Source organism: Lynx rufus, unplaced genomic scaffold, assembly GCF_022079265.1.
Source record: "Lynx rufus isolate CCGP_SWC_20201006 ecotype Redwood Valley unplaced genomic scaffold, mLynRuf1.p SCAF_10, whole genome shotgun sequence".
Lineage (NCBI taxonomy): Eukaryota > Metazoa > Chordata > Mammalia > Carnivora > Felidae > Lynx > Lynx rufus.
The window spans coordinates 79,764,077-79,784,021 of NW_025814824.1; the positions used below are offsets into that span (position 1 = coordinate 79,764,077).

General features: G+C 50.8%; 1 protein-coding gene across 7 annotated transcripts in view; it reads right to left on the bottom strand.

Annotated features, from left to right (window-relative positions):
- CDK5RAP2 (CDK5 regulatory subunit associated protein 2) overlaps positions 1–19,945 on the bottom strand; it is a 173,673-nt gene that overhangs the window by 74,545 nt on the left and 79,183 nt on the right. For all 7 annotated transcript variants that reach the window (XM_047068608.1, XM_047068639.1, XM_047068648.1 and 4 more), the window contains 5 exons: positions 18,540–18,677; positions 10,635–10,732; positions 5,771–5,901; positions 4,576–4,685; positions 2,371–2,499 (listed from right to left, as the gene is read on the bottom strand). In XM_047068608.1, the coding sequence (XP_046924564.1) occupies positions 2,371–2,499; positions 4,576–4,685; positions 5,771–5,901; positions 10,635–10,732; positions 18,540–18,677 (606 nt within the window). The remainder of the gene's footprint in view (positions 1–2,370; positions 2,500–4,575; positions 4,686–5,770; positions 5,902–10,634; positions 10,733–18,539; positions 18,678–19,945) is intronic.

Here is a 19,945-nt window from a genome sequence, read left to right on the forward strand (position 1 = left end):
CCAACAAACCGTATCAAGGGCCTCTCGCTGTTCAGACCCCTTGTCAAATTAAAAGTTGCAGGGGGAGCCTCTATGAAAATAAATTGTATGCTTTTCTATACCTGTATCTTTCTACATCTGTACTTTTGACCTAGAAGTTACGTATCTGGGATACGTAATACCCAATGAAGTCTCAGGGGAAAAAAATCCTAAACCCAGAAAGAGATTTGGGTCCAAAGACCCTCATCAGGTAATTGAAAAGAGTGACTCTCTAGAAACCATCCACATGTCCAACAATAATCAGGGGCTCAGTTAAATTTCAGTGCCTTCGTTAGGTAAAATAAGATGCTATGTTGGAATACAGCAATTGGGAAGAAACAGGAAACGAAACCGTATATGCGCTGTGGGCCTGTACATGTTCATACACACAAACAGAGAAGGAAGGATTCCAAAATGTTAATTAACTATGCGTGCTTTAAAGTGACAGGATCGGGGTAATTTCTTTTCTCTATTTTAACCCAATGCTGTGGGTTAATTAAACACTGGAGAAAAATACTGAATTTTAAAAACACAAAAGCGATTTGCTTCCCACCGCCTCCCTCCCCCGCCCCGCCCGACTTTTTCTCATTTAGCGGGAATGGTGCCCAGCCCCCGCCCCACGAGCCCGGCTGCTGGGACAAGGCTGTGCACAGCCTGGGTGTCTCCGGTCCCCCTCTGAGCAGAACCCCACGCGCCCCTGGGGAACTGGCCTGGGGAGAGGCAGCGGCCCCTCTCTGCCGGCCCACCCTCACCCCCCGCAACCTTTCGGCTCAGGATCAGCGTGGGCACAGCCTCCTTCCCACTCGGATCTTGGGATCCTCCCATCCCATTCCGGGGGAAGATGGAACACTGCTACACAGGACAAATGTATTCACAGGGAACATCAAGCTGAAGTGCAATCTGACAAATGACTCAAATCCGAATCGGCTGGTTATTAAGATCTCAGAGTGGGAAGAGGAAAAAGCCTCTGTTCTCCAAAGGACATAATGGGACATTTAACAGATTTTTTTCAAAGGGCAAATGAACAAACAAACTCGCCATTTACGACTCAAATGAAGTGGGTGAAGAATGAGCTGCTTATTAAAAATGCTGCCTTGGAGAAAACAAACCAAGAGACTTGTTTCTCCCTAAATGGATTGCAGATATTCTTAGTTTCCAAAATCATCTGGAGCCCGGGAGGCTACGATCAATAACGTTCCCTCCCTCAAAGACAGCAGATGGCCTGAGCGAAACGTAGATACCTTTGAGCGGCTCCCCCTTTGAAGGCGGGAGGAGACAGCTTCAAGGCTGATGGATCTTTCCCGGAATGTGGCAACGAGACCTCCTTTTACCTGGCCATCTAGGCCGAATTCAAGACAACCGTCAGCAGGAAGACTGAGGGGCCCGGGACCCAGAGACAAAAGGTCCTCCCGCACCTCGTGGCCAGTACAGCCCCGGTCCCCTGAAAAAGGCTTCACAGACGCCCGGGGCAGGGCTCTTCCCTTGGGGGAGCGAGGCCAGTTAGGGGCTAAAGGGAGGGACAGGCTCTTTCTCAGCGACACGACTTCAGGCCCCCTTTTGTACGCACAGGCCGAGAACGGAGAATCGGACGCCCGGATGTCACCAGGCCGGATAAGGCTTCCCCGCTCTCTCCACGGGGCTGGACGGCTAACAGAGTGGGCCTCTCACTCGCCCCGCGGGTACACGAGCCCAGCGAACCACACGCTCTCTGCGGTCCTCGCAGAGACACCGTGATTTAACCTTTCGTGGCCCTTCCGGGCTTTCCGATGCCACCGGCAGAAAATTCCCACAGCCGGGAAGCCGGGCTCGAGGGCTGTGCTGGCACAGGCTGTGTGCTCCCCACCACGTCCCCTGTACGAGGCAGAGTGCAGGAGTCCCGGCTACGTGCGCGAAGGGACGACACACATCCAGTCAGAGCCACCGGTCCAGAGGCCGTGAGTGACAAGTTGCAGAGAATTCAGAAGATTAATACACCAAGAAAATGAAAAATGTGTTTACACATGTGCTTTTCCACGTTAACAGAGTCATTCATTAAAGCTGCACCTACGCCACCCAAATTACCTGGGTGATGCAGCGACTCTCCGGATCCCTCTGAGGCCATCCCACCCATCCAGATGTGCCATCCGTGGCCCAGACCCCAGGGCCCGACTCGGGAGTCAATGGTATCAAAATACGCCCAATGTGTCCATGCAGACAGAACCCGGACGTGAGGAGGACCTAGCAGGGCCCTCAAAACCACGTCCAGCAAAGGCAGCTTCCACAGGGGCCTCCTCAGGACAGGTGCCGTCTGAGGACATTCGGGGGGTGGTTACGGTTTTGTAGTCGGCACGTAACACGAACGTTTCTTCTTACCTCTGTTTGCTCTGTTGCCTCAGGTCCGTCACCCCCCTGGAAACCCACGCAGGAGAGATCAAAAATGGTTTTCTTCAGGTGCTGGTTGTCTGTATACAGTTCCTTCACCAGCTGTATCAGGTCACTAACCTGAGAGACAAGAGCAGAGATAGAGCTGGGGACCCACAAGCTGACCTCAGCGCCCCTGGGCCCCGGCCCTGCACACAGACCTTCTCCTGAGCGGACTCTCCAGCATCACAATTATGGAGACTCAGGCAGCTGGTTCCAGACTTCAGGCTAGGCGGGGTACGGTAAAAAACCACTAGCATGCCTGTGTTCTAATCCCACGGCCACCGCTTCAAGGCAGAGTGATCCTGCGCTAAGCCTCCATTTCCTCATCTGTGGAATGGGCTACAGTGGGGATTGAAGGTGATCATGGTCACGGTGCACTGAGGACGTTGGCACCATCTACGTGCCCCACTAGCGACGGCTAATACGATCTCTGCCTCGTACCTGGGGTCCTCTGGAGGAAAAGCCCCGAGACGGACATTTCTGAGACTGCGTCAGTCTTCTTTCATAGCATCGACCTTCTTCTTTGTATACCTACCCAGCGATGTCAGTAATAATAATCGTCTTCCAACACCAAGCAATCGACAGCTACCGAAATACGCCCGCAAGCTTTAGTCATTCATTCCTTACAAAAGTCCTGAGGAGGTGGACAGGCTAGAACGACTATCCCTATTTTACAATGAGGAGCCACCGAACAAAGAAGTTCGTTGCCCACGGTTCGCCCGCTGGGGGTGTCCGGGGGCCTAAATGACATACAAGGATAGCCAAGGTGCCTCGCCGCGTGGGGAAGGGCAGCTGCCCCCCCAGAGGCAGAGCGGGCCTGGAGCTGAGCCCCCAGAGCCCCCAGACAGGGCTTTGCTGGACCAGGTACATAAGCAGTTCACAGACGCCACCTCCGTTCCCTGCAAGCTTCAAGTCCCGCCGGCCGGTCATTTCACAGACTTCCTAACGGAGTCATCGTTAGCCCCTCAGATCAAGTGGGACGTCCCACCCTGACTACACACAGATGCCCAATACAGCCAAACATGAACACAAACTGGACCCACCCCGCAAGGCGGGAGTGAGAAGAACAAAACCCTCTGACTCCGCAAACACCTGCCGAGTGCCAACCGAGTGACCTGGTTCCTGGCCTTAACGCTGCCGCAGGTGCTGTCAGCGATCCTCGTTTTCTTTATCTTCCAAAACTAAGAGGCCTTGGCGCTCCATGCTCCGCTCCTCCCAAAATCCTGAAAAATTTTAAATTCTCCTTTCGACTTTTTACTTTTAGTGCCTTGCACCTACTCCGTCTCTTGCTGCTGAAAAAGTCCTCCACCTAGACAAGCTCCTATTCGTCCTTCAAAACCCACTTCAGGCCTCACTTGTCGAAAAGCCTCCTCTGATCAAGTGAGGATCCCCCAACCCCCTAGCAATTAACCCCTCCTCCTCTGCTGCCTTTGCGACCTATACCCTGCACACCCGCCTACCTCAGCGACCCTCACCCTCCACAATGCAATTACTTGTTCCTACCAGAATGTCAGCTAGCCCAAGGCAGAAACCGAATCTGTCATACATATATGGTAATTTTATAATAAATCAGTCTCCTCTGAGCTCACATTTCCTACTCTTCGCAGTGGTTCTTAGGCTCTTGAAACACTAAACCACTCTAACCACACCAACAACCAACAGGTTGAGAAACTTGGTTTCTGGTTTTAAAAAAGATTTACTCAGCAAACCTGGACCTTTATTCTTTCAAAAAGCAGGTATTAACTCCCACTGTGTGTGGTAGATACTGGAAAATCAAAAATAAATAAAATGCAATCACTAACTTCGAGCCGCTCACAACCTGATGGGGTCACAGATGAGTAACCAGATCATTCCAGGTCATTATGAGCATGACACGAACGCAGTCAGGTCTGAGAAGAGAAGAGAATGACCTGAGGGAGGGATAGAGAGCATTTCCTAGAGGAGATCAAGACTGGGCCGGGCCTCAAGCCTGAGAAGGAGGGTATCAGGCACGAGGGAGGGCACGGGAGGTAACACACACCAAAGGAACCAAGACCGGCCGAGAGAGAGGGAAGAAAGGAGAGGAAAGGGGCTTTCACAATCTTACGCCTCAGGATCAGGAGCCCAAGACACAACAAATAACCAACAAAGCACGGAAAGTTAACAGGTCAATACCTTTTTCTTAAGTTCTTCTTGAGAAAAATGTTCCACTTGAAGCCGATTGTGCTCTTCAAGGCAAATACTCAGATAAGATGTTTGATCGCTATAAAATGAAAATGGTTCTTCTGCAAAAAAAAAGGGGGGGGGGCGATGGAGAGCAAAAGAATATCAGAAATAGATCCTTCCAAGACCAATCCCAGTACAATCCACGTAAGGCAATTTGAATTGGGAGAAGGGGGGCAGGGGGTTGCTACAAGGGGGAATAAGTACAAATAGGGAGTTTAATGCACCACCTTTGGAGCAAAAGTAATTTTCCCTCTTTCTCTACAGGCTGATATCTCAATGTATGGTTTCATCATGGGCTGCAGGCGTTCACTGTGGCCTTTTCTGAATTATAATTTGCACACGAAGTGCTGCACCTAGGGAGCATTCTGAGCGGCACAGGCAAATGGTGGTTTCGGTTTAAATGGGGGAGTGATTCTGTTTAGGTAAGAAAACAGGAAAATGAGATGTGACCCTCAAGGGTAGCGCTCCAGGGAAATACACGTGCCCGATGTATCTTTCACTGGCCCCGGAGCCCTCTGTGGTAGTGAGCACACCAAGTACAGAAAATGGGCTGCTAGATCTAAGAAAAGAGAATCTCCGGTCACCTACGTAAGGGTCTGCTTCCTCTGCAGCAAACGTCACATCCCAATGGGGGGGTGGGGGGGAGCGGGCCAAGTGCTGCTGTGATGAGCAGAGCAATGCAAAGACCACAGGCTCCTCACCCCCTCACCCTGTGTCCCTCCCTAATGAATCCCTTTGTGGTCACGACAACGCTAAACGCAAAGTTTCAACGCAAAACGGCAACCTCCAGGCTGTGGGTCTGTGTGGTGCAGGCTTTGCAGTGGGTACCCCGGTAGGCAGAGCCCAGACGTGGTGGGCCCTGAGGTGACGCGGATCTAGAAGCACCAAGTGATGAGAGCGCGGCAGAGGCAGCGAGGTACCACCCCCCGGCACACCCTCTGAGGCACGGACGTGACGCGCTGGGCCTTTGCACCAAGGCCAAAGCCAGGTGGACGCAGACTGGGAGAGCCAACGTTAACACAGAACCCAGAGGAAATCCCGTGGCTTCCCCATCCCCTACTTAAGTTTTAGGACTTTCTTCAAGCTCAGCCAAGGCCCTCCACGTGGAAAAACCAAAGGGAAACACATGCAAGAGGGCACGTACCTTCCCGCCTCCGAATGTCACTGATCTGCTCCTCCAGGGTCCTTTGCAAATTCCGACAGGAGAGCACGTCCTGCTCCAGCTGCGTCCGCAGAGCGAAAATGCTGCTCAGCTCGGCCTGCAGGCTGTTGATGCTTTGTAAAACAAGACACCAGGATTTTTTTTTTTAAGTTCTTATTTAAATTCCAGTTAGTTAACACCCTGGGTAATACTGCTTTTAGGTGTGGACTAAATATAGTGACTCAACACTTCCATACATCACCCGAAGACACCAGAAATTTTTACACAGACCTATCTGCGTTTCAAATGACAAAAGCCGGGGCGCCTGGGTGGCTCAGTCGGTTGAGTGTCCGACTCTTGATTTCAGCTTGCAGTTGATGAGTTCGAGCCCTGTCAGCACAGAGCCTAGTTGGGATTCTGACTCTCTCCCTCTCTCTCTGCCCCTCCCCCGCTTGCTCTCTATGTCTCTCTCAAATAAAAATAAACTTTAAGTAAATAATTAATTAACTAATTAATTTAAAAAATGCAAAAGCCAGCAAGCCTCCCTTTGATTGTTATGTCATCAGTGGGTTTTTTTTTTATTGGTTATGACAGTTGGATTTACTTGTTTATAGAAAATTTAAAATACAAAAGTATAAGAAAACAAAAATTACATTAACTAACATTAATTAACTACCAGTTAACACATGGCAGACTACATTTCCTTGTTTAAGATTTTATTTATTTGTAAGTAATCTCTAATCCCAGCATGGGACTCAAACTCACAACCCCTAGATCAAGAGTTGCATGTTCTACTGACAGGCAGCCAGGCGCCCCCAGACTGCATTTCCTCCCCATCTTTTTCCTTGAGCGTTCACCCTTACAAGGTGAAAATAGTAGTTGGTGTCAGATACTGAATTGTGCATTCCTCACTTAAATAGTTCCCTACATTTTTGGAAATTATTTGTAAGCATCATTTTCAGTGACTACGTAACATTAATCAGGTAAACTTCCCACCGTTTATTCCAACTCATCCTCTATTAGTGGACATTTGGGTCATTTCCAAGTTTTTACTACAGGTGTAAATAAAGAGAAATAACGTAATTGCCCAGAACACTTCTCTGTTTGGAGTAATGCCTCACAAGGGCTTGGGTGTGGATGGGGAGGCTCTCCAGGGCCTGCGTGTCACCTGGCACCCAGGCTTCAGAAGAGAGGACAAGTGAGAAGAGCGAATGTGTCATTCCTGAAAGAGGTAGTACTGGGGGTAAAAACGAGGGGAAGGAAGGAAGGAAGGAAGGAAGGAAGGAAGGAAGGAAGGAAGGAAAGAAAAGAAGAAAGAAAGAAAGGAAGAAGGAAGGAAGGAAGGAAAGAAAGAAAGAAAGAAAGAAAGAAAGAAAGAAAGAAAGAAAGAGGAAGGAAGGGAGTTGATAATGGGAGGAAGAGAAGGACCAATTTAGGGACCAACAGAACTCCATTGTGATAGGTCAGCCCCATTCACAGAAGCATAGTGGAGTGAATGCGTGTCAAGTCTCACATCTGGGTCTGTGTGACACAGTGTGACCTGCACAGAGAGCCTGCATGACACCAGCAGCCCAGAATTCACAAGAGGCCATGAAAATGCACACCTCCCAGAATCTGCAGGAATCTGCTGTCCAACAGAACTTCTGGAAGTTAGAAGTGTTCTGTCTATGCACTAATATGGTAGCCACGGGCTAAATGTGCCTACTGAGCAGTTGAAATGTGGCTAACATTCTGGGGAACGGAATGCCGCATTTTTCTTAATTCAGATGTAAATAGTCCCATGGCTCGTAGCCACTGACTTGGGGCAGTACAGACCCACCAGATGGGCTCTGGATTCCTACTGACGTGGCACCTGGCAGGGATCTGAACTGAGTGCCCCCAGCTCTCAGAGGAACAGAGACCCCGGCCAACGTCTGAATAACATAAGCCATGTTTCACTGGACATCTCTGTGCCTAAAGCCTTTTCACATTCAGGTTCGTTTCTTAAGACCCATTCCCAGCAGTGCAACTGCTGGGTCAAAGTACATGAACATATTTTGGGGCACCACATTTCCAAGCCACACTGCCAGTGCGGAGCCTGCTTGGGATTCTCTCCCCCTGTCCCTCCCCCGTTCACTCACACATTCTCTATCAAAATAAACAGATAAACTTAAAACAAAATATATGAACATTTTTCGAGACTAGCAAAACACCTTAACACATCAGAAAGCCTCCTCTTTTAAATACTGAGAAATACATCACTCTCTGTCCAGCATCTGACCTTTGGTTCCTTAAGAGGGTCCATCAACACCTTGAAACCGCATGCGAATACTTAAGAACATGTGGATTTTTCTAAAGAGAGGGCCCATGAGCTTTCATCAGATTTTTCAAAAGGGATCCAGAGCCCCCAAAGGGTTACCATTAGCAGCAACTGCTCCTAACGTCTGGGCTTGAGACTCAAGCCCCACTCTCCTTCAGAGATTTCTTCCAGCTCCACCCCTTGAACCGCGCACATAAATCAACATACATCGGAAGGAAAATAAACCGTTATGTCTAATCGTCTATGCTCGCTGCTTTGACGATGGTTCATTGTGAAGCAGCCTCCTTGCAAGGGAAGGGGCCCTACCAGCAACGTGTGCCTAGTTCCATTTCAAGACAATCATAATGATCAATTTGTAAGGCTGATGGAAAACCTCACGGAGGTGTCACAGCACTCGCTCGGATGCAGCCGTGCTGCAGAGACATTTCAGCAGGAGAAAAAAAAAGGAGCGTGTTTCCACGCAGCTCTTGCGATGAGGGCGGAGGAACGCGACCGGCTGCACTCCCTCCTCCGTCTCCTGACAGGGTGAAAAGTACACCGCTGTTGCTCCTGTGCCTGTCATTTATGTTCCCCTAACTCCAGGGCCTTTTCCAGGTGTGAGGAGTTGGTGGAACAAAAGGTGTTTCGCCTGGAAAGAAACAAAAGCCCTGCGTATTCCTCCTTCTGCAACGTGGAGGGAGGGGTAGGCAGAAACGAGGGGCCGGAGCCAAGCTCCCGACGGCACCACCGCCCCGGACCTCGGGCAGGTCGGTCAAACTGCCGGAGCCCTGCCTTCCTCATCTGTGAAATGGGGCTGATACCTTTCCTTCGGGACTGTTCTGAGGATGAAACGAGAGCTGCATGGGAAAAGAGCTCAGCACAGGGCCCAACACACACGCGACAACTCGACAGGCGTTTCCCTCTTTCCATACATCTGAGCAACTCCCGAACGAAAAGAGGGTATTTATAAGCCAAACTTTCTGATTCTCGGGAGTTACAGCAGTGATTCCCATCTGGGGACAATTAACCTCCCAAGAGATATGTGGCACTATCTGGAGACACTGTTGGCCGTCACGCCAGGGCAGGGGAAGGCGCTTCTGGAAGGGAGCAGTAAAAGCTGAGATAGTGCCAAGCACCCCACGCGGCCCAGGACCCAGAGAAGCTGCCCAGGTAACCTGACTTGGCCCGCTGCCCCCGAGTTTCCCAGCTTCACCGGCCCCGCCCCCTGTAAAAACGCCGAGCTGCTGAGGCTTCTGGAAAAGGCCCACTTTTACAGAGTGACGCCTACTCCCAGAATCTCATCGGCATGTTTCCATTTTCTCTAAATTCATTTCAGATCAACAAATCTGAAAATTATGTCATCTCTCAGAAGACCAGGCGGGGGTTGGGGGGCCCGTCCACTCACGGCTTCCTGCATGGCTACTCCGCCCCAGCCGCGGTGACAGGCACGGGGGAAATGGAGCTGAGCGACACAGCATCCCACCCGGAGGGGGCGCAGGGTCCCCACGAGGAGGCAGGCCAGTTACAGACACGTGCCCAGAGGGTGGCAAAGGCAGCTGCGAGGGCAGAAAACTCACGACGACAACCATCCTGGGGACAGCCTCCTCACGAGGGTAGCCCTCCAGATGAATCCTCAAGGACCTCTGGGAGACAAAGGCAGGCTGTGGAAACGGTGCGAAGGCAGAAGCAGGAGGGCACACGGCCCAGGCCCTGGTGAAGGAAGGAATGGAAGACCATTCCAGCCAGAGTGAAAGTCTTAGAAGGAGCAGTAAGGGGACAAATACCTTAACTTTTTATTATGGAGACTTTTAAACAGACACAAACGAAGAAAGCTAATACAATGAGCCCCTGCCCATCTACTCACAGCCCAGCCCTGACCACCGGGCAGCCATGACCGCTATCGTTCCCTCGGTGTCCCCAACCCACCTCCCTCACTTCTGTATAGTTTTGAAATGAACCGTATCCTCTCACCCGTACTACCCCCACTGTGTAGAGAGAGGACTTAGTGAGGTGACAAATCACCGAGGCCAATCCTGCACTGGCGAACAGAGGCCCCGGACAGAGTGGGCCACCTGCCCGCGGACACAGAGCAAGAGCACTCGCCCGCGGGGGGCTCTCGTCACACACCTCACGGGCACCAAATCATTTCAGCAGTTCTATAAAGACACAAGTCGCTCCAGAACCTTGCATGAGCCCCTGGGTTCGGTCACTCACCACCTGTGTAACTTTGGAAAAGACACTCAACCTCCCTCAGTCTTCGTGGCCTTATGGGAAATAGGGTAACAATAGTTACGAGGTAACACACATGGAAGTATTTCTGTATCTATTAAGAAGGCACTATAGATTACTGAGAAATTATTGTCATGTTATTTTTATCCTGAGTTCATTAGAATGAAAGAAATCAACCCCAAAGTCAGATGCTTCTCGATATAAAATAGGTTTACCCGATTTAAGTCAGGCAACCATCATCCAAGCATCATCTAAGCTTCCTGACCAAACCAGGATGGCTTTGCTGCGTCAGACGCCAACCGTATTTATTCGGAATGCGTGTGTCTACGTAGGAGTGTGAGGTGCAAACAGTAACCTTACCTGTCTGGGTTCTGCAGAGATTTTACCAGGTGAGTATAGATGTCCTGCTCCTTCTTTAAGACTTGAATCAGCTCTTCATAGTCTAATTGTTGCTTTTCCTGGAAATGACAACGGGCATCTGACATTAAGGGGAGAACTGTAAAAGAGTCCATCCTGACGTTATGCAAACATATGTGGGTAGTTTCTAAATCCAAACGGAGGTGATCCCGGGTGCCAGGCTGTCGGGCAGGCCACGGTCGCAGAGCACCACCTGCAGGAGGAGTGGGGAATGACTGCCCACCACGTCCCTCGGAACAAAGCCGAGTGCTGTGCTTCCAACACCGAATGGCTGCTATAAAAGGATCATCGCTGTCACCCGATCCACCAGTCGTGAAACTGCCTCCCCTCCAAGCGGCTGGTCATCGTTTTCGCAACACCACAGAGAACGCCTCTCCACGTTGCTCTTGCTCCGGAGAATAGAAGTTCATCAACCAAAAGGGACAAGGGACTTACATTAAAACAGAAAAGGCCAAGTGAGCCGCTTCTAAAGGCATCCGGAACAGAGTGATGACAAAGGGACCTAAGGGGGATCTCTGGAACCTACTTATGTGACCTCAGGTAGCCAGCTAACGCAAATGGGTGAAAGTTTGAAGAATATCAGGGTATTTACATAGGCTCAAAACACCTCAAAATGCTTACCAATTACAAAGGAAAAAGAGTACCCACGTGGTCAAGACACCTAGCAGGCGCCACCTGCATAAAGCCGTCGAAGTCAGCTTGGCCGGTAATGAGACAAATCTAAATTGGGGACCAACAGGCTGCGATGAGAGGATATTCCCACCAAATACACCTGCCTGAACCCGATCAACCCAGCAACGTCAGACAAACCCAACCCGAAGGACATTCTACATATGACTGGCCTGGACACTTCAAAATTACGAAGGGCATGAAAGTCAAGGGTAAGACCGAGAAACTGCCCCAGACTGAAGACTAAAGAATCACGACAAAGCAACGTGTGATCCCGAATCAGATCCTCTGGCCACAAAGGGCTTTACGGGACGAGCAGTGAAGCACCCGTGAGTCTGAGGATTAGAAGGCGGGGGGGAGTCGGCCTAGTCCCTGCCCTTGATGGCTGCACCATGGCACACAGGTCAGTGTCCCTGCTTACGGGAAATACACGCTAGGGGACTCAGAGGGGACAGGGCTTCTCGTGGGCCACTTGCTCTCAGAGGCCTCAGGAAAGGTAAACTCTTTTATTCTCGAAACCTGCCTATAAATTTGAAATTATTCCAAGACAAGGGAAGAACGCTAAATAAAGTTAACATGCGCAGACTGGGGCAGCGTCCTGCGTGGACGAGATGCTCCCTAAATGCTCGAGGGCGGCGCTCAGGTCGTGGGGAGACTAGAACAGCAAGCAGCCCTTGTACTTCCCACTGACCTATGCCTTCTCCTAAAGTTAAGATACCGCCTGGGACACGGGTGGAAACCTGACTGGACCCAAAGGAGCACGGTTACTGCACCACAGCGGTGTTGGTGTTTTCCTGTGACAGTGTCATCCCAAAGAAACGCAGGGACCCTGTATGTGTTACAGGCATCTCAAGTTATCTTAAAATATTCATTTTTACCACCGCTTCAGAACTATAGCAGTCACTATACTCATCATGAGACCCCGTCATTTAATGCGTTAATAAAGAAGCACCATTTCCAAAGCAGATTTTTTTCAATAGTCTGATGACTGAATTTCAAAGTAATTGGCTTCCTTTATAATCCTGTGCATATATTTTATGCATTGGAAGACCTTTCCAGGGAAGAGATCCCTGGCTTCCGCAGACTGCCGGCCGCAGGGATGCAGAGGGCAAGGAAAGGTTAGGGGCCCCTGACCCGCGAGAACACCACCAGGCCCCTCGCCCTGAACAAGACAAGGCAAAGGCACCACCTGCTAATTAAGGGTTCCAAATGCTAAACCACCAGCTCGGTCATGAGAAGTTAGGTACCCAGACTGCTAGAAATGTCGGGCCCTTTTGTAAATCATGCCACATGTCCCTGGCACAGGGAGCTCCCATATGCCTTTTGTGCACAGCAACAGTGTCACGTGGGATTCTCTCGGCTCCCACCTGTATACACCATGTGCGTCAACAGAGGGTCCCCGAGAAGAGCCCGGGGAAGAATTGAACAGGATAACAAGACGGTGTCAGCCACTGTGCTCAGTGCTCCCTGGGCATTTTCTCAGGCCTCCCAACGACCCAGGGAGCTGAGGTGTCACCACCCTCCTCATTTCCGCGATGAGGGAGCTGCGGCACAGAGGGCTGACGGCAGCCAAGGTCAGGTGGAGAGGCAGGGCACGGACCCAGGCAGCCAGGCCCTGAGGTCTGAGCTCTTCAGTCCGGCCATCCATGCCCCAGAATGGATGCGACGCACCGGGGCGCTTGGCAGGGAATCACTGTCACTGTCAACCACATGAAAGGCAGCCAACAATGATGAAGAAAATTTAAAAAACTACTGCCTCTTGCCTGAGCGGCTCGGTCAGTTGAACGTCCGACTCTGGCTCAGGTCGCGCTCTCACAGTTTGTGAGTTCGAGCCCCACGCTGGGCTCTCTGCTGTCAGCACAGAGCCCGCTTCGGATCCTCTGCTCCCTCTCTCTCTGTACCTCCCTCGCTCGCGCTGTCTCTTCAAAATAAACAAACGTTAAAACAAACCTACTGCTTCTTGAGCACCTACCATGAAGGGCAGGGATAGTTAGGAGGGTGTGACCTTACTGTGTGACCTTCAGCAAGTTCCTCAACCTCTCTGTGCTTCAATATGCACACCTCTAAAGGAAGGTAATGATTCTACGTCGCTCACAGGGCGGTGAAGGAGACCGAATGAGCTAATCTCTACAAAGTTCTCAGGGTGATGACCGGTACAAGATAAACACTCGATAACGTCAGCCATTACTTCTGTTCCCACGTTCTGGTGCTATGCTAGGCACTTGGGACACAGATCGTGTCTGATGGAAACCAGGGAAGCGTGTTAATCCTCCCATTTTTCAGATGACGAAACTGACTGTCTGAGAGGGAACATTTGTTTGAGGCCGTCCAGCTGACAAGCGGCGGTCAGAGTCTGTGCTTACGTATGTAACTGCAAAGCCAGCCAAGAAGGGCTAGGAAAAGAAACGGGTAAATACGGACTTCTGTCGGATGGAGTGGGCTCCAGGTGTGGAGTGTGTGTGCCCAGGCCCCGTGTCTTAACCGGAGGGTGGTGGGCGGGGCCCCAGAGGACCACCCGCTGCAAGGCGAGGGCCCGGATGCCTGGCTCAGCTCCCCTCCGGCCTTCTCGCCGGCAGCTCTTCGAACCCCCCACCCCCACCTGCCAGCTGCCCACACCTGCACTTCCCTTCCCCCCGCTCTTCCTCCTCAGTGGAACGGAGGAACCCCTCCGTCCGAGCTCCAGAGGAACGACCCCCGCCCCCGCCCCGCAGAGACCATCATTCACCCCTCTCCACTGACACACTCCCAAGCACCTTACGGGGTCTGCTTAGGCCACATTCTCACCAGGAAGCCTTGCTTGACAGAGAAAAATGCCCTCTTCCAGCGCCCACGGCACTGGTTCACTTTCACCCCGGGGCAAGCGTACCAACCACCTGCCGACAGGTCCGACGGCCCCTTGTGGGCAGCCATGTCCCAAGCCAGGAACAGTACCTGGCACAGACCAAATGCTGCCACAGACTGGTGCCATCCACGGTGTGTAAGGGCCTGGGTGAGGGGCACCACTCGGGTGTTATGGTGATGGGTGTTATGGGGATCCCATAACGCCAACACAAGGATGGGCGTGCAAAGTCCTGAGCGCCAGGGAGGAAGAGGAGACGTCACTGCTAAGCAGGGGCAGGGAAGGCGACACCACAGGGGCTCCTTTAGGGATGTTTAGGAGTCACCCAGTAAACAAGGACACAAAAGCCACTCCAGGCAGATGGAACAGCACGTGCGAAGGCACAGAGAGAGGCGCAAACATGGCACTTTCAGGAATCTGCAAGAAAATGGGTAATCTGCACGAAATGGGTAAGCGGAGAACACAGGGACCGATATGGATCTTAAGAGCAGAGATTCCTGTGGGTATTTTGCATAATGGAAGTCAGAGTGAGTCAACGTCTTCCTAGAAGCAAATAGCTCACCCATGTTAAATAAATGAACTCTTCAGAGCCATCTGGGTCCCATTTCATCATTCACCTACTCCCCTGTGTTGAATCATGCCCCATTAGAATGAAGTCATCTGGCTCCCTCAGCAGAGCTCACAAACCAGTGGATCTCCTCAGCGTAGAGGCAGAGGGCCAGGCCGCCCAGAAGGGAGCGACAAGCAGCCACCCCCACCCTCCCTCCTGCCCCCCAGACGAGGAACAAGACACAGCCAGACCGGAGGTCTCTCACCCCGAAGGAGAGTATGACAGCCACACACCTACCTGCAGTCGTTCCTCCACAGCCCTTGGAATGACCACCCAGCTCACCCCTCCTCCCCTCTCTCATCTGAAAACTGTCCCTAAAACACAGGGGCAAGACCCTGGAAGCCCCCTCTGTCAGTGAGCCAGCCCCCTGGACCCACACTGAACCAGTTTGACTTTCTCTCCGGATTCAGAGACTTCAACTGAGAAACCAGAAGTCTGGAACACTGGGTGTGCATCATGTCAAGGACAGAGCTCGAGGGTTCAAGACCTCTGCTGCCCACGGGGCTGCCACAGTTTCACCCTCCCCGAGACACGGCTACTCAGCTCTCCCAACAAATACTCCCTTTCGCTGTGACTGTTTTGACCACACTGCTCAATGCTGGATTCACAGCTTGCAACCAGAAGACCCTTAAGTAATGCACTTACATTATTTCCAATTCTATCAGGAGGTAAGCATGCAATTCCCCCATTCACAGATCGGGAGGGTGGGTTTCAGAGAGATGAAGGGACTTGCCCAAGGTCACGGAACTAGCAAGAAGAACCGGCGTTCCAACACAAATCCTGGGCATTTCCTACTCTGCACAGTTTCCTTAATGACTAGAAGGAAACACATGTCATGCACAGACCACAACCTGAAGAGGTAGCAGATATGTAAAGAGAAAGCTTAACGGCTCACTTCTTGGTAAGCAGGGCAATTTAGTGGCCTGCTAGATGGATGGTGTCTACTTTGGTAGCTATGTCACAGCTCGGCAACAAAGACATTTGTTTGGATACTCAGGAAATTCAGCAGCGCTGTCCCAACCATGTCAACAGCCAAGCTATAAATCTTTGGCTGAGGCGAGTTAAATACGGTCAGTGTGGTTTACTCTCTGTTCTTCAATTCCCTGATCGTCCAGCATTAATTCTCAGGATCACACAGTGATCAGAGGCAACAGAGACCGCCCAGACTCCATGGAGACCTCATCATAGCCTCAAGTTCTTTGTAGAAATGGGCAGAGGATAAACCCTAAATCAACACAAAGTGGCCGAGGGCACAACAGGAGAAATCCACGTTTTCTACAAAGAACGAACTACGGTCTAAAAAGCATACCTTTCTCATTGGGGGGGGGGGGGGGGGAGGAGGGGCGCGAGGGGAAGGAAACTGCAGGCTGCGCCCAGTCGGGACTACCTGAACTGACACTTTAGAAATTTATAATTCCAAAACGATCATTTATAATTCCTTACCCACAATTAGCAATTAGTCTTGCAGAACAGAATTAAAGCCTTTGCGAAAACACTAAGGCATTTTAAGGGCGCCTGGGTGGCTCAGTCGCTCGAGCGTCTGACTTCAGCTCAGGTTATGATCTCACGGTTCATGGATTCGAGCCCCTCATCAAGCTCTGTGCTGACAGCTTGGAGCCTGGAGCCTGGAGCCTGCTGCGGATTCTGTGTCTCCCTCTCTCTGCCCCTCCCCTGCTCGCGCTCTGTCTCGCTGTCTCTCAAAAATGAATAAACGTTAAAAAAATTTTTTTAATAAAATAAAATACTAAGGCATTGTGGTAATTTAAACATCACCAGCATCTACATGTAACAGAAAATGAAATGATGACTCTTCACTTGTCATTCTACGCAGTACAGACAGCGCCCAGCCCAAGAAACCAAAAAAGCGGGACAGCTGATCAAACTAGTGAGATTAAACTGGAAAACACTCAGCCTGTTCCACACACCCATAAACGTTTCGTTCGACACTTAGACACAGTTTACGTGACTAAAACAGGATTCGACATAGCAAAGTTCGATGAGATGCGTTCAGGTCAGTGAAGATCTGTCCGTCTAAATGCCCAGCATCACCTACGTGGTGACAGAGCCAAGAGAAAATCCTGGCCTCCAGGCTTCTGGCCCAGCCCAAGGGGTCCTCGACGCTATGCTGGTATTCTCATCCAAGAGAAACGGCAGAATGCCAGTCCACCAAGGGTCGGAGGTAAGAAAAAGCCCCCACTGTCCAGTCAGTGATGCCCCCCGGCCCAGGGCTGACCCTGAGCCTATCCACAGTGCAACAGCTAGCACTGGCTGCCAAACAACTCCTACACCAGCCGTAAAACGACCCCTGATTCGTCCTCCCCAACCACCCCAGGTGCCCTGGCCCCTCCCCTAGGACCTCTCCGGAATCCAGTAACCGCAGGGTTGGTACCCGCACCAGAGCAGGTACTCCAGCCCTACTGCCCGAGTCTGATCCGATGGGTGTGCCCGTGCTGTACCGGTTGTTAATTATTGTGAGAATCACCCTTCACAAAACCACACGTCACGATCAGAGCCATTCATCAGGGAGCTAATTTGCGTAAGAGTTCTCTGTCTTCTGAATGTATGAACTTAATTAAAGCCAGGTTTAAGGGAAAAAAAAAAACCAAAACCTTGGCCTACAGTGAGCTCCTCTCCTTTCCCACATCTGGCTGCCAAGTTGCATCACATGCAAGCTGGGGGTCAGAGCAATCTGTATGTATGTCACACGAACCAAATCATTTCTTCACTCAACAGACATTTGCTTACTGGGCCACGCACTGGGCCAGGCATCGGGATTCACACACGAATTCCAGTCCCCTACCCTGAGGTGCCATCCGTGGTGTGTAAGGGCCTGGGTGAGGGGCACCACTCGGGTGTTATGGTGATGGTTATGGGTGTTACGGGGATCCCATAACGCCAACACAAGGATGGGCGTGCAAAGTGCTGAGCGCCAGGGAGGAAGAGGAGACGTCACTGCTAAGCAGGGGCAGGGAAGGCGACACCACAGGGGCTCCTTTAGGGATGTTTAGGAGTCACCCAGTAAACAAGGACACAAAAGCCACTCCAGGCAGATGGAACAGCACATGCAAAGGCACAGAGAGAGGCGCAAACACGGCACTTTCAGGAATCTGCAAGAAGTCAGCTGTAGTTAGAGATGATGGCGAGCGACCTGAGGCCAGACCAGGAAGGAGGGCCTGCTGGGCCAGTTTTCGTGTGTATTTGAACAGGAAAATTTTCTTAACACAGAAATTACATACAGAGATTACATAGTTCTTGAGAGGTGAACCCTGGGACAGCAAATACAAGGCTCATCTTTTTCTTTTTTTTTTTCAATTTTTTTTACAGTTCATATTTCGAGAGAGAGCACGTGAGCGGGTTTACAGAGAGAGAAACCCAAGCAGGCTCCGCACTGTCAGCACAGAGCCTGAAACGGAGCTCAAACCCACGGACTGTGAAATCATGACCTGAGCTAAAATCAAGAGTCAGATGCTTAACAGACTGAGCCACCCAGGCAACCCCTAGGCTCATCTTCAACGAGCTGTGATTTACCAGTTTCCTGAGTGTTGCAAATGCCAGTGCTCAGCTAATGGATACTAATCTGTAAGGCAGACAAAGAACCCTCCCCGTATCTGTTAGAAGCTCAATTACTGGCAAGAAGGCCCTGGAGGGGCTCTAGATGAGAGCAGGTATCACATACGTGTCGGGAGAGAACGTGAGTTCACGTGTGACGTCCGACTCCGGTCAAGCTTACCTCGGAGAAGAGCCGTTTGCATGGTGACCGCCACAAAGAGCACTTTTCCGGGGAGTCTTCACTCCTGACCGTGAGATCCTCCCCGGTCTGTGAATGACAGTTCTGCTGGACTGCTTCCGAATCTTTTTCACCGAATTTCTATGGAAACAAATCGTGAGGAAGTTTTCATCAAGAAAAAAAAAAATCTTCGTAACAGATTGTCCAGAACTCTTGAAGGGAAGATATTTTATTTTTTCTTCACATTATTTTCCTCGAAAAAATTTCCATCATCCCCAAATACTAGGCAATCACAAAACTGTAATGCAGCCAGCACCCCCAGGAGAAAAGCAGCCCGCGGGCACGGCACAGGCAAGGTGGTGGCAGTCGTTACAAAGCCCTTCTTCCCACCACCGAGATGGCTGCCCAACGGGTGTGGAGCACCAAGCCCAGGCCTGGCCCCATGGGATGGGGTTCCCATCCTGGGTCCCCCTTGGCCAGGGCGTGACCTCCGGGTCTGCTTTCTATCCTGCGGGGTTACTGCGATGATAGAGGAAGTGTTTGTCGCAACCCAACAAAATCCCGTCTCTCTCGAAACATCACAAATTTGACAAAACTTGAACCATCGATATCCGCGAGGAAACTGGACTTCGGGAAGAAAAACTGCAAACAGTGTTCTGAGGTGTGGTCACAGATGAAAGGGTCCTCGTGATGACGCACAATACAGTCCCCCTCATCGACCCCTTCAGAAGATCGGGCATTCAACAACACAACAGGACTGGAGACCGTTTCTCTGATCTCGTGGCCAAGTTCAAGCATGGAATCTATCTCTAAGTGTTTAAAACCTAGAAACTCCTTAGCTAGGGGTCTGTCCACTCTGGGTCAGAAATTAAGGACGAGAACCACCTCTCATTCCTAAGAACCTATCAGACATACTTCATCATGTCAAGCTTTTATGAGAAAGGAGATCAGCACAAACATGAAAAAAACAGAGGCACTTTTTCTTATAAAAACCTCTTTAACTATCCCAGGAAAAATTAGAAACCAAATAACCAATAGTGAATTTCTAGACTTGCTATAATACAGCTGCGCTTGACGTAACGCTTTTCATTTTCCTTTTTTAAAAGTCCAATTATACGTATACGCTGTGTAACAATCAAACAGCACAGCACGGCTTACAGGGAAAACGTCAGCCCCCACCTCTTCCTCCTCACCTCCGGGCCCCACTCCCAGGAAAACACAGCTTCCAGCCCCTCGGCTTCTTCCGCTATTTATATTACATTCCTACTCTCCCGCGGCCTGACTTGTGAAAGTAACATGGGTCTCGGCTCCTACGGCACAAGTTCAGGGGTTTGGCTCTTACATCATCTGCCTCCCCACCTCAGCACTTTTCCTGATAGTTACAATTTCAATTCAAATGACAGTCCGCA